This window comes from Staurois parvus, unplaced genomic scaffold (assembly GCF_062004578.1).
Source record: "Staurois parvus isolate SC_StPar_1 unplaced genomic scaffold, SC_StPar_1.0 ptg000294l, whole genome shotgun sequence".
NCBI classification, from domain to species: Eukaryota; Metazoa; Chordata; class Amphibia; order Anura; family Ranidae; genus Staurois; species Staurois parvus.
This window is the reverse complement of record NW_028318090.1, coordinates 5,030,542-5,046,187: the sequence shown is the minus strand read 5'-3', so window position 1 is coordinate 5,046,187 and position 15,646 is coordinate 5,030,542. Positions and strand designations below refer to the sequence as shown.

Below are 15,646 nucleotides of genomic sequence, written 5' to 3'. Positions count from 1 at the left end.
ATGAACTTTTATCAACTTACTCCACCCCCCCCCCCCATAACCTTTGCTCCTCAAATTCTGGTCTTCTGTGTGTGCCCCCTCCTCACCTACACTGGATGGGAGACAGCATTCTCCTGCTACGCTCCAAAACTCTGGAATTCACTTCCAAGGGACATCAGAGAGTCATCTCCTCTAAACCCATTTAAATCAAATCTAAAAACTTTTTTCTTTAGACAAGCTTTCACTTAATGTTCCCTTTTGTATTTGTTATATCCTATGTATTTTTTTTGTAAATTGCTTTGAGAAGACACCTTTAAAGACACTATATAAAATAAAGTTTATTATTATTGATATTTTTCGGGGGAGGGTAGCCTGTCGGGTAGGCTGTACAGGGCCCCGTGATTTCTAACAGCAGCCTTGTCCACAAATACCACTTACAATGTCAGATCAGGGAAGGATAGTTACTACTACTACAGTTAGTTGGGTTTTACATGGAACAGCCTTGGGGTCCCATGGGGTACAATGCATGAAGGTAAAAAAAAACTTTGCACCTTTACAACCACTTTAATGTATTCCATGCATTAAGGTAAAAACATGTTTTACAGCTTGCTGTCCTTCTGCACTTCCATAGATACTTATCTGAGTTCTCAATCGACTCAGCACTGTGAACGGCTGGATTTCTTTTCTCCTCTCTTCTTCATACAGGGATTTGGGCAAAGTCAGGAGCCATTGGTTCCTACTGCTGTCAACAGCATGCTCTGCAGAGGAACCAGGGGGAGGGGCTAAACCTCACTGTACATTTCTATGAAGCATGGCTCCATAGACACACACAGCCCAGCTTGGTGTAAATACCCTATTACCCCAAATAGGTTCTGAAATTTGTACAACAGATTCCTAGCACTTAGAGACACACTCCCTTAACTACAAACTGTCAAGTGTTAGTAAATGAAAATCTTCAAGTTGTCTTCCATACATGCCTGTCGACAGAGATATTGACTTACTGGCATTGATGGTAGGGCTGTAGAAGGCAGGGATCACCATAGACATTTACAATCAAAGTTTTATCCTTAAAGCAGAGCTCCAGTCCCCCTAATACATTTTTGGTAAAAGCAGATCCACGATGAACTTTCAAATAGCATTAACAATTGGAATAATTCAATAGTAAAAGCATTGTAATTACTTAGTAATTATTAAAAATGTACCATGATCTCGGAAGCAGGCAGGCACCATGATGGCTGTGGGCATCTGAAGCCTGCAGGTATTTCCAGGAATCGGTGCTGCTGGCTATCCCAGCATGCACCACTCGTTCTCATGCCTGGGCAGTACAGACACTGCTCGGCGCGACATGTGTTGTACAGATTGCCATAACAATGGTGGGGACGGCTGAAGTTCCTGCCCCCCCCCACCCCCATCAGTCAACCTCTACATCACTTTACCCCAAGGAAGGGAAGGTAAGGGAAGTCTCTAAAGGGAGCAATCACCGCCTCCTAAAATATATATCAATGTAGCAAATATCCATCTTTTGGTGTCTGAAATTAAAAGTCGATTACCACACAAAATATAGTTACCAAAGTAGACACATTAAATAGACAGAGTGCGATGTACACACTCTGCAATTCCAGCATAGAGCACAGTATAGGACGCAGCAGAATACAGCATCCATGTCTTCCTGTAGTCTGGACTCCCGTAAAATGGCGAGAAACATCTCTCATTCGCATCACTTCCGGTTTCCAAGTCCTGTGATTACAGGAAACCAAAGGACTCCTGGGATACAGGAAACGACATTCCAGGAGACCTTGCAAATCATCGCCTAGGCGGCTGGGACCGGAACTGCAGGCTTGCAGTGGATTTAAAAGGTATGAATATTAAAAATAAATAAATAAAATATCAAACTTGTTCTTTATTTCACAGAGACAACATAATCAAGTAAAGTATGAAAAATGGGTGGAACTCCGCTTTAAGCCGCTACTGGCAGTGCAGCTTACTATTTTTTCATAATGGAAAGATCTATGATGTGTTTTGTGAAAGAAACTGGCTTAGTCTATGACTTCTTGGGTGAAATGTGTCGGTGGAGGAGCTGAGACTGCAAGGGATCTCTAGCACCATTTCTAATTAAAGTTTTATACTTACTCTTAACAGGCAAAGTGACAGATTTCCTTTAATAATAATACTAGAACAGAACAAAGGCTTCCATCCAACAGGCCTACATATGAGGTTTCACACAAAGGACTGGGGTTGTGTTGAGAAGATATTTTGGATATAAATGATTTTCTCCAATAGTTGTCAGAGAGGTTTGCAATGCTTGGAAAATTCATGGCGTCTTACTGAAGAAGAATCCCACAGCTATTACCTTTTGTCTGCAGCTTGATGGGGAACAATACAGAGGATAGAATTCATCTAAGTTACTTTAGCTTGATAACTGTGCCCTAAGCCATAGCAGACAAGCAGCTCTGTAGAACATCTGTATCACACCAGTCTTCTACTTGCAGTCTCATTGATCTGATACTTTTAGCTACCACCTCGGTTTTGGCTGAGAGGTTTTAAAACTCAGCCTAAAAGACAACTTAGAAAAATGGGGTAAATGTGTTACTGCAACAAATGGAAGTGACAGACACTACAGAATAACGTCTAATTAACTGTCAAGTGTCAGCTTTTGAATAGTCTTGCCCGTGAACAAAATGTATCTTCCCGGCACAATGGAATCTTTCAGAAAGTGAATATTGTCAGATGTAATCCCAGTCTGGCAGCATCCTCTACAGTACCTGAGATCCTGATCTGTATCTCAAACCAATCAAACTCCAACGCAAAGCTCAGCTGTAACATTCCTATTGAATGCCATTAAATACATGACAGCACGTTCAGTCATATCAAATAATACCAACATATTCCCATTTGAAAGTTTTATTTCTCCTATACCGAAATCGTCTTTCACTGAAAGGAACTGACAAAATATAATGGAATAGTTATTTTATCTTACCAAGATGTGCAGATTTCAGCTTAATACAGTAAAAGGAAAAGTTGTACTTGGACCATTTGAAAAATGTAGGATCAAGGTAGGGTCAAGGTAGGTCCCTTCAGACTGAATGCGCAGTTGTGTGCAGCAGTTCACGCATTATTTTGCATGACATTAAAGCGGACCTTCGCCCTCGATAATATCTTGAGTTGCCTTGACTCCTCCATCCTCCCTCTCTTACCAGTGGACATTTTTTCAACATACTTTATTTGTATAGGACCTCCACTTGTCTCGCCTTGGTGGGACGTTCTGTGTGTGTGCAGATGGGCCGCAGGGCTCAGGTCCCACACATGTGCAAAGACTGGCAACAGGGAGGTCTGAAACCTTCCCTGTCTTTGTGCATGCATAGAAACCTTCCTTGTGCATGTGCAGATGTGTGAGGACCTGAAGGCTGTGCAGATCCCCATAGGGTGCATCTGCGCATGCAGAAGAATTGCAGCACTGGGAGGCAGAGCCTGTCCAGAGAGAAGTGACGCTGTGCTTTAAGACAACCTATTCGTTTGGAATGAACTACCAATGCACCTCAACATTAAAAAAAAACTAAAATAAATAAAAAAGAAGTACACTACAACACACAGCAACCTTTCTAAATAAATGGCACCACCTAAAATGCACAATTCAGTATGGTACACAATTTACAAACCATTACTGCAACACATAGGGTTTTTGAGCCTATTAATCAATAATTCCACTAAGCAACAGTTTAAATATCTGATTTCCTGTACGACAGCAAGATCCTTGTAATTTACACAGTGTTTAAAGTGTTTCCCATTTTCAGCATTTTTTTTTTCTTTCCAATAAAAAAACAAAAACACAAAAAATCTGGTAGTGTATGTTGAAGACAAGTTTAAATTTGATACCAAGGATGCTAGGGGAACTTGTGTCCATGTCAGTTTCTCTAACATGCACAAAATGAAAATTCAGCAACCATACTATGAGACATTATAATTATATTAACAAACGTAAAACAGATCTTGTGTACCGTGAAAACAAGCTACTAAATTTTACTAACTGCAGACAGTATGTCATAATCACTACTACATTTAACTTTTGAAAAAACCATATAAAACTCTGTACCTATAACAATGACACACCTACAGTTAAAGTGTATCTAAACAAAAAAAAAAATTAAAGCCGCACTCCGGGATACGTTTCTAGCTGCGAATCAAGTAGCTGACATGACTCCTCTCTCTGGTGCCTGAGACAATTAGCACTCCTTACCTATTCATCTCCTTGTTAGCATGTTGGTCAAACAGCGGTGTAGGGATGGGGGGCGCTTTTGCCAACTGTAGCATAGCATCCACACCTCCTAGAAAGGTGGGGGAAATTGCTATGTACACTTTGCCCCCTTGGGACAGGAGTGGCAAAAAAGTTAAGCGAGACTCCTTTTTATAATTAGCCCTTAGGCTTACCCTAGCATTAACTTCTTTTTAACATCCCTGTAGAACTTAAACCAACCTGATTTACTGTAAACCCCTGGGCCCAATTCACACTTCTCCAATCTTCTGCACCGCATTGACCATGTTGTGTCATGCATTGAATAAAGGCAGTTTAGCACCAGAACATTCTAACAGGTATTGTCCCTTAACTTGCATTGTGGCAGAAAAAGTTTAACCCTTAAAATTCATCTCCAAGCTCAGCCGCAGTAGAGCATATGAAGCTCTGACTTCCCCACCAGCCAAGACTCCAAAGACCTTCACCCAACATTGAAAGTCTGGTTTTGTATGGACTTTGTCAATTATCCTTTTTATTCCACTGAAAATATGACTTAGGCACACCGTATTTATTTCTTTTCCCCATTACTAACAGGAAAAGAACGTTGGATGTGAAATCTGATGATAGGCCTTTCTCATGACCAAGCCACAAGATCTATAGAGGCAGAGATTTACCCTAGTCATATATCACGGATTACAACATACAGAATTCATTGAAGAGCTCATCAAATACTTACAACCATATTATTTAAGGACACCCAGCAATCACTAGGAAACTCCTGAAGCAATGGGACCAGAAACTGTAGGCAGCCGTCCCAGTGGCAGAGGAGAAGCATCATTCCTATGAGGTTAAATATTCTAACCACAGCGCTGGCGAGGTCATAGGTCATGTGGAAAATCTGCAAGAAAAGAACAAGAAGTAATTTAGTATTAGAATACTATTAGTATATATTTATAAGGAGCACAGTTTAAAGTGGATCTTCACTGCATCTGAGCACCACAAACCAAAAAATTCAAAGCAAACATCCATCCATGTCTTTATGCTTTACTTTCTGGCCATGGCCATCTTGCGTAAGGGCAATGTAGCATTTACTTCCTGGAATCCATCTGCCCTTAGCTCAAGCATGCATGCAGGAGAGTGTGTTTAGCGGAGAAAACCCCCCTTCCCCTCCTGAAGACTCCTGGGATGGATGATATAATTTGTCTAGAAAAGAAACCAAGAAGTAACTGAGGAAATCTAAAAAAGAAAAAAAAAAAACAAAGAGTTTAAGGGCCGGTTCACACTATAGAAACGCAGTCTGTCTGGACAGTGCTGTAGCGATCACATGCACCCTCCCAAAAAAAAAACAAAACAAAAAAAACATCTGGCAATACGCACTAAACTGAGCATGTGCACACTTGCTCCCAAGGCTGTGTTCTGTCAGCAGATGGATTGGGGACTGTGGAAGAAGGGAAGGATCAGAGAAGGCAGGATCAAACAGAATTTTTACACAATGTGGAGGATTAACCCCTTAGGTTCCAGTGAGTATAACAAGCATGCTTTACTGCTTATACAGACTGATTTTACTGTTGTGGGTTTTAGTAACACTTTAATGCCTAGGTTTACAAAACAAATAAATAAATAAGCACAAAGGAATTTATGTACTTTCAGGCTCCATGCACACGGGACGTTTTGATAACGCTGGTAATATTAACTGTGTAAAGTCACTTTAAAAATGTGATTTTTCAGCTTTTTTTTAGCGTTTTTGCATTAGCGGTTATAAGTGTTTTTCCGCATTTTTCCGCGTTTGCATTTTTAGCATTTTTTTTTGTAAAAAAGTCGAACAACGCAGGTTTGCAACATTTTACTGCGTTTTGCCTCGTTTTTCAGCGTTAGAGCGTTTTTACAGCAAAGAAACTCCTCTAGAAGCCAACTAGTCCGGGGCTTTTTTCCAGCCAAAAATAGCTTCCCTGACAAAAAACGTTGATTACGGTCTATGTGTGCATGGACACAAAAGAACATGCTGGGGGGGTTTACTGGCTGTAGAAAAAACAGTCAAAAGCCAAAAACAGCAGCTGTAAAAACATCAAGTGTGCATGAGGACTCAGAGTGATGTGTTCCTTGTGCTTCTGTCTTCTAGTTCAGCTGCATTTGTTTTCTTTTTTTCCCTGTTTTTGATCAGGTGATCTGACCAGTAGGTCTCTTATTTTTCAACTCTCTTTAACAGACCAAGCTGTCCATACAAACTGGCAGTCAGCAGAGTGGGTTGAGACAAACCATTTAACACTGACAGGGGTTCTTACAGTGGTCAGTGTTTGTTCATTTATGTAAAACTTTCCCATCAAAAGGAAAAAACAAAAACAGAAAAAACTTAGAGAAGGACAATGCTGCTATCTAAAGGTGTCTCCATTGCTTCTCCAGTGGAGTGGAGACACTGTAACAGAGGAAGCTTATTATTGGCCAGATCACTAGGTGAAAATAAAGGAAGAAACCAGAAAAAAGGGCAGCACGGTGGCTAAATGGTCAGCCCTTCCACCTGGCAGTACTAGGGTCGCTGGTTTGAATCCCAACCATGGCACCACCTGCCTGGAGTTTGCATGTTCTCCCTGTGTACTCTGGTTTCCTCCTATACTCTAAACACATACAGGTTAACTGTCTCCTGTCTAAATTGGCCCTAGTATGTGTATGTAGGAATGTAAGTTAGGGACCTTAGATTGTTCACTCCTTGAGGGTTAGGGACTGATGTGAATGTTTTATATATATATATATATATATATATATATATATATAGATGCGTAAACTGACGGCGCTATATAAATACCTGTAATAAATAAAACAAATGCAGCCAACACAACTAAGAATTAGTGAACTGCAATATATTACATTTTTGTTTATAGATTAAACACTTTTAATGCACCAGGTTGTATCATCCTGTACCCTGTCCCAAATGACAATCGCTGTGCTTTTGGAGGATCTGTCCCAAGCAGTGCTTATTTACTGCATGCAGCATTGTTTACCCCTCTGTTACCATCCTGGGATTTCGGTTTGTTGTTGTATCATGGCAATATCTTATCTGATCACTGTGAGTGAGTGCATTATGTATCTCTCTCTAGATGGATGGTGGGATTTTTTTAATGCACCCATTTTGTTTTCCTTAGGTCTCTTCAATCATGGGAGTGCAGGGAGGACTGTCAGTAGGGTGAAGCTGATCAGCAGCCTTGATCATTGAAATTGTCCTGAGAGGTGGGATGCACCATAGGACTAACAGTGCTTTCAATCAATCTGATTATGGTTCCGCACTGTTCGTGTCTAGATTGATTTTTTTTCATGCAGAGATTACAAACAGAGAAATATGACCTTTTGGACTTAGTCACATGGAGCCCTTTTCATTTTAAAAACAATACATCTGAGAAATCTTTCCTGTTCTTCATTCCGATTACACAGGCATGCATCTGGTGGGCAGCCTGACCTGGAGCTGGCACTGAAAATGTGTTTTTATGTTGATAAATAACCTTCGTCCCTGCCAAGAGAGAGGCATTCCTCTGATTGCCGACATTACTAAATTTCCTCTACGGTGCTCTTTATTTCCATTGGCTGGAGTTTTATGGACCATTTGTAAAATGTATTCATGAATGTAAATTATGGTCACATAAAAGGCAACAAATGGCATCATTTTGTCTGCTACACTTGCAAGAGTCCGAGTCCAAGGTTATTGGATCAAAAAGCTCTTTTACAGAGAATAAAATTACAGAGCTACAAAAAATTGACTTTTTCTGTAAAAATCAGCCATCACATAACTCCACCTTTAAATTAAACTAAGGTCAAGTTACATTTCTTGCAGATATAAATGTGATACTGATCAGCCTAATGCAGTGTTTCTCAACCCTTTTAATAAGAAGGAACCCTTGAAATAGCATGGGTCATAGAAATCACCTGCTAATAATTACTATATTTACAATTTATAGCACATTAGCGTTAACAGTCATTTAAGTTATTCCGCCACCTTACACTGATAGTCAATGAAAAGTGCCCCCTTACATCAGCAGTAAGTGAAATCCTACCTTGCATAAATGGTTAGTGGAGAAAGGCTACTTTAGATTGGTGGTAATCGGGATAACTGTTCCATTGGTGGTCAGTGAGAAAAAATACTCCTTTCATTGGTGGTCAGTGGAAAGAATGCTCTTTACATTGGTGATCAGTGGGACGAATGTTCCTTACATTGCTGGCAAATGGGAAAATGCTCCTCACAATCGTGGCCTGTGAGAAAAATGCTCCTTTCATTGGATGTCATGTTTCACATGACTATCCTATGCCTTTAAGTTTTTCTATATTTTGTTTCTGCTCCTCTTCCTTTGGTTTAGTTAATTCTGTATAGATTGCCCTCCTCCTTTCCCAGAAATGCATTGCAGCTCTAGCCTCATGTCATGAAGCAGGAACACATTACGATCTGTTGACCTATCGAATGTTCATTGTTGTAAGAGTCTCTCAGTTTATGGAATAAACTAACCAAGATCTACAAGATGTCTTATCGATTGAGTCAGTGACTGTGGTATCCAGCTGAGGTTGAAGTAATCACTAACTCATCACAACTTTAAGTTACAGAGATCACACTATCAATGCTTAGATTGGAGAGACAGAACAGTCAAAAGATCTGTGGAAAACTTCATAGGATCCTGGCCAGTCAAAAGATCTGTGGAAAGCTTCATAGGATCCTTGCAAGTCAAAGGATCAGTGAAATGTCTTCATAAAAATCCTTGCTAGCTAGAATACATAGTGAGATATTACATGGATACTGGATATAACAGCTATAGAGAGAATGTTTATTGTTGTAAGATTCTCTCAGTTTACAGAATAAATGTCAGAAGATCTACAAGATGTCTAATCGATTGGGTCACTGACTGTGGTATCCAGCTGAGGTTGAAGCAGGGGCGGACTGACCATTCGAGCACTTGGGCACTGCCCGAGAGCCCGGGGTCAGTAGGGGGCCCCATTAGATGCCCCTGGTACCTTTTCATTGGCTTTTTCATAGGCTTTTTTGGGTGTGGGTGAGGACACAGGGGCCCCATGATCCCCTATTGCCCGGGGGCCCCATGAGTTCTCAGTCCGCCCCTGGGTTGAAGTTATCAATATCTCATCACAACTATAAGTTACAGAGATCACACTATCAATGCTTAGATTGGAGAGACAGAACATTGGTGGTCATCGGAAAGAACACCCCTAACATTTGAGGTCAGTGAAAACAATGCTCTTTACATCTATGGTCAGTGGGAAGAATGTTCCTCACATTCAGTGTTCAGTGGGAAAAATGCTCCTTACATTAGTGATAAGTGAGAAGAATGTTTCTTACATTGCAGGGCAATTGAAAAATGCTTCTTACATTGGTGGCCTGTGAAAAAAATGCCCCTTTCATTGGTGGTCAGTGGAAAGAATATCCCTAACATTGGTGCTCAATGAGAAGAATTCTCCTTACAGTAGTGGTTGGTAGGAAGAATGTTCCTTGCATTGGTGGCCAGTGTGAAGGGTGTTCCATACATTTGTTGTCAGTGGGAAAAATGCTCCTTACATCGATGGTCAGTGGGAAGAAAGTATCTTACAGTGGTGGTCAGTGGGAAGAAAGATCCTTAGAATGGTGGTCAGTGGGAAGAAAGATCCTTAGAATGGTGGTCAGTGGAAAGAAAGATCCTTAGAATGGTGGTCAGTGGGAAGAAAGATCCTTAGAATGGTGGTCAGTGGAAAGAAAGATCCTTAGAATGGTGGTCAGTGGGAAGAAAGATCCTTAGAATGGTGGTCAGTGGGAAGAAAGTTCCTTACATTGGTGGTCAGTGGTAAAAATGCTCCTTACATTGGTGGTCAATGAATAAGAAGGTTCCTTACATTGGTGGTCAGTGGGAAGAATACTCCTCATATAAATAGCTAAAAAAGATAATTGGGGTCAATAATTTCCTATCTGATGGTTGGAAATTGCTGATCTAAGGGTCAAAAATTGCTCATGAAACCCTAGTCTTGAGCACTGTACTAGAATAAGCAAGTCCAAGCAGTGTTTTTCAAGAGAACTAAGAGGCTCATCTACTGTAAACATTCATGTAAAAAGTATAGAGAAGATCTTGATGTGTTTGGCACTACGTACACATAGTAAACCAACCGATACCTTGCTTGTTGCCATTCAGAAGACAAGTACGCAATATGCTGAAAAACATGTGGCTATCTGACCATCACCTACCTATATGGCCAAACGTATGTGGCTACCTCTTCGACTTACTGAGCTGAAGTGTTTCCAGTAAAGGGAACTACTATGTGCTACGACACATAAAGACATTTTTCACAATTGTGTGTTTACAACCTACTGGCAACAGTTTGGGAAGGCTGTTTTCTATTCCAGTATGACTATACCCCTGTGTACAAAGCAAAATTCCATTAAGATATTGGGGAAATTCAACAAAGTATTTTTGACACTTTTCTGACTTCATAGTCCCTTTATAATGTCTTGATGTCTTGTGCCAAAACCATGAAAGCCTTGAGACAGTTTTGGTAACAGTTCTGACCCGTACAACAGATGCAGGTAGTTCTCATCACTATTACAATCTGCTGTTGGTTGGTTGTGTGGCTGTACAGGGTTGTTTTTTTTTTTTGGGGGGGGGGTTATGGTTTTAACTTTATTAATTTTATTATTGCGTTTTGCATATTAGCTTCATTTGAACAAATTGACTTTGGACAACGTGAAATGCTACATGTCTGTCTAGGCATAAAAGTGTAAAATAAATGTTATAATTGTCAAGAATACTTTTCTATGTACAGCCTAGCAGTACCAAATATTTAGGAAATGCAGATCAACACTTCAATTTAAAAATTTTCCACCAAATGACCATCACTAATTACTCATTACAATGTGCTGCCATATGACCTGCGAGGAAAAAAAATATGCTGACATCAAGTGTTTGCGCTATCAGGAAAAAAAAACATTAAATGAATGCCATGTTATCTTAAAGATGATTAAGATGCAGCATTTAAAGTACAGGCAAACCAAACTGATAAAATCCCAAGTAAGTGTTAACTCAGTATTTTTAAATCTGCAAATTTCATTAACCACTTGAGCTCCAGAGGATTTACCCCCCTTAATGACCAGGCCTCTTTTTGCTACTCGGCGCTGCACTAATTCAGCTGATAATTGCGCGGTCATGCAATGCTGCACCCAAACAAAATTTACGTCCTTTTTTTCACACAAATAGAGCTTTCTTTTGTTGGTATTTGATCACCTGTGCGCTTTTTATTTTTCACGCTATAAACAAAAAAAGGCCAAAAATATTGAAGAAAAACAATATTTTTTACTTTCAGCTATAAAAAATATACAGTAAACTCAAAGTTAGTTATAAATTTAGGCCAAAATGTATTCTGCTCCATGTTTTTGGTAAAAAAAATCCCAATAAGTGTATATTGATTGCTTTGTGTGAAGTTATAACGTCTACAAACTATGGTATAGATACTGCAATTTACGCCATTTTTCTGCTATACAGCGCTGCGCTAGTTTAACGGACAATTGCGCGGTCATGCAATACGGTACATAAATGAAATTTACATCCTTTTTTTCCCCACAAATTGAGCTTTCTTTCGGTGGTATTTGATTGCCTGTGCGGTTTTTATTTTTTGCGCTATAAAAAAAAAGGCTGACAATTTTGAGGGAAAAAAAACAATATTTTGGACTTTTTGCTATAAAACATGTCCAGTAAAAAAAAAATGCAAAAATCAAATTTAGTCATAAATTTCTACCAAAATGCATTCTGCGACATGTCTTTGCTAAAAAAAAACCAATACGTGTAAATTAATTGGTTTACGTGAAAGTTATAGCGTTTACAAATGGCAGGAAAGATACTGGGATTTTTAATTTTTATTTATACTAATAATGGCGCCGATCAGCGACATATGGCGGCAATCAGCGACATATGACGGCGACCAGCGACTTATGGCGGGACTGAGGCGGACATTTTGACACTGGGGGGGAGCTGACTTGGGGTCACTGACATCCCCAGTGACACCAATACAGTGATCAGTGAAAAAAAACCACTGAAACTGTATTAATGTCACTGGGGAGGAAGGGGTTAACATTTTTAGTGTTCACTGTGGGAGGGGAGTGTTTTACTAAGGGGGCGGGGGTGTGTGCTGGACTGGGGGAGGGAGGGGGGAGCTGATCGAGGGAGAGAAACTGTATTCTCCCTCTGCAGCTTGGCGGCGAACTGTCACAGAGCAGGCTGTGTGTAAACAATGCAGCCCTGCTCTGTTTCAGTGTTTACCGCTCATCGCGGGAAAACGGCCGGTAAAAACCGGCCGTGACCCGGCGGCGGGGACCCGCTGCTGACACCCGTGGGACAGGTAGGGCGGGCGCGTGCCTCGCGCGCGCCCCCTGCCTGTTTTGTAGGCACACGTTTTAAAACGTGCTTTTGCCTACGAGCGCCGCCCTGCCACCGTTTATATGCGGTGGCTGGGCGGCATGTGGTTAAAATAATTCAATCTGATGTGATCCTGCTAGGCAAATTCTGTTATAGGGTGACAACACCATGGCCCTGTCTCCAAGTTGAGCTTCTTGGTTACACAGGCTTAAAAAATAAACAGTTAAAAGTAGCCAAATCACAGTTGTAAAGGTGTTTTCCCCACTCCACTGCAGCTAGCAGGTCTATTCATGCAAAAAAGATTTGTCAACCATTGTTGCTCTGCAATGGCAGCTTGAATGTGTGTCAATACAAAACTGATAGGGCCCATCCGCACTCTAGCAGAGAGCTGCATTTCTTGGCATAAGAAAAATGCACTTCTCTGCAAGAACACACAGAGATGAATGCTTTTCCATGTGCCCTGTTCACGCTTACCCACAGTTGTCATCTGCGGTGCAGAAATCTGCAACACTGCTGCAGGTGAACTGTTCAAAAACGCTCAGACAGTTGGGGGTGACTGGTGGGGGGGGGGGGCAAATTACAATTACCGATCTCCCTGTATATGTCTCCATGAAGGAACTGAAAGCTCCTTCTACTCCTCTCCCTCCCATAACATTCAGCTGCTTTCATAGAAAGCCAAACAGGGAGATCCATGCTTGTAATTCACCCCTGCATTGCACCAATCACCCCCCCCCCCCCAGTGCCCTTGGGATTCCCCTTAATCTCTGGGCCACCCCTGTGGGCTCCCCTTACCACCCCTCCTCCCTCTAGTGATAACTAAAGATCTATACAGGGGAATTAGGACCTCTCCTTCCTCCTGCTGGTGATCATTCAAGTGATAAAGATCTATATAGGGAATATAGACTTCCTTTCCCATGCTGATGATCATTCTAGCGATAATTAAAGATCTATATAGAAGAATCAGGACCTCCTCCTTCCCGCTAATGACCCCTCTAGTGATAACTAAAGATCTATACAGGGGAATTAGGACCTCTCCTTCCTCCTGCTGGTGATCATTCAAGTGATAAAGATCTATATAGGGAATAAAGACCTCTTTCCCCACACTGGTGATCATTCTAGCGATAATTAAAGATCTATATAGAAGAATCAGGGCCTCCTTTCTGCAGTTGGCAATCCTCCTAGTGATAAAAATCTATACGGGAGAATAAAGGCCCCATTCCTCCTGCTGGTGATCCTTCTAGTTATGGTTCCCAGAATTACTGGTATATTCACTTTCTCAGCTGCCAGGACACATTATTTGCTCACTACTTTGGCCGGACATACACTTTAAGCTATCAGCACTTAAACACACCTCCACTAATAGATGTGAAGTGCAGCGCTGCACTTCACATTTTTTAGTCACTATATAGGTTTTTATACTACCTCTTTGTGTTAGCTGCTTTGTATTATCAGTCAGTACGGATATTTTTTATTTTATTACACCTCCACTAATACTCTGGTTTGACACTCTTTAAAGAATCCTCAGAATACTATTAGGCACAAGTAAATTTTAAAAGTATCTAAATTCAAACATTTTTGTGGTTTTCAAAGAACTTGGATAGGGTTGGAACTTGTCAGTGACTTTGGCTGTCTGTGCCCCCCTAGGGAGGATATACCCTTTCTATTTATTCTGGTGACCAGTGACACTGAAAGTAATGGGAAATGTCCTATAACAGGAGATGAGGGAAATTTGCAATGGTAACTCCTGTTCCAGTGACAACTGTTTAAGAGGGGAAGTTCCTTCCCTTTGGAGACACAAATTCTCACTTACTGTTGTGTCTCCAGGATGTTGGTTATGTGTTATAGAAGACACTGGTAGTGATGAGGCAGAACTATGACTTTACTTGTGTGGCTTAAGTTACAAACAAACAGAGCACATTTCAGCAGACTGTATAACAGCAGACATATTACTTCCTGAAGAGATGATAGAGAAGAGGAAAGTATCAGCAAGTTTTACACGTACACAACTAGTAACCTTTAGTGTACAGTGCCATCTACTGGTCAAGTGATATTAACACAGAAATACTATATATAGTACATTATAGTACATGCTGTTGCATTCCCAACACAGGACAGGATGGGAGAGAAAGTCTCTCCAATGGGAAACTAATGTAGCAGGCTCCTTGTACAAGAGGATTCAGAAGGAATCACATGTTCAGCAGTCAGTCCTTCCTCTCTCTCCCCTATTTGTAAAACCTGGGCATTCTGCCAGGGATGCTGGGATCTCACCCATCCGGGGCCCTGTGCAAGCCACAGATCCCTCTGCCTGCTTTGCCCCTCACCACCAGTGTAATTGAGACTGTCTGCCCCGGGGACTGACACATACTGGGAGATTGCATCCTGCGACTGCTCCTGGTCTTGGGGTGCTTTGTGTTGCCTTTAGACACTGAGGTTGGACCCTCTCAGCCCAGAAACCTAGTGAAATCGGATGTAACCCACACCAGCTGAAACTCCAAAGAAGCCTTCAGCTGCTATTTACTTCATTGGAAGGACTAAACGTGCACCAACTAGAGCTCCACCGTTACAAGGACTAGAGTGGGGGAATCTGGCTTAGTAGCCTTATTAGAGGTACCTCTTTATTGCATTCTGTTCTGACTCTGAGGTGATTTTTGGCTAACGCCCCTCAGAAGCAGAATCATACACTGGTGTGGGTAATACATTTCATTGATAGAGTATAAGTAAGTTTATTTGTTTGATATCAGTTGTATTCTGCTTAAAGTGCAACACTGCCATCAGGAGACTCTTGGCTGTGAAGCCCTCTAGTGGCAGACCAAATTTACTGCATTGCACAAAAGAAGAAAAGTAAGTTTTGAAGTTGAAAGGGGAACCCCACCCCTCTACACTGCATTTCATTCTCCATAAAATTGTTCTTGTTTCATTTAACCCTGTGTCAGGAAATGTCTTGGCGGGGTATTTGCTATTCATTACCAGTTGTGCCAGAGGGATTGGGTTTGCTTAGGGTTGGATCTATTGAGCGCAGGGCCCATAATATATTCCAGCTTGTCCCAAGGGGCAGTGCTACACTAACAAAAAAAAAATG

General features: G+C 41.1%; 1 protein-coding gene across 1 annotated transcript in view; it reads right to left on the bottom strand.

Annotated features, from left to right (window-relative positions):
* Positions 1–15,646, bottom strand: part of HCN1 (hyperpolarization activated cyclic nucleotide gated potassium channel 1) — a 508,954-nt gene that overhangs the window by 239,534 nt on the left and 253,774 nt on the right. The window contains exon 3 of the mRNA XM_089682702.1: positions 4,944–5,105. Coding sequence (XP_089538828.1) covers positions 4,944–5,105 — 162 coding nt within the window. The remainder of the gene's footprint in view (positions 1–4,943; positions 5,106–15,646) is intronic.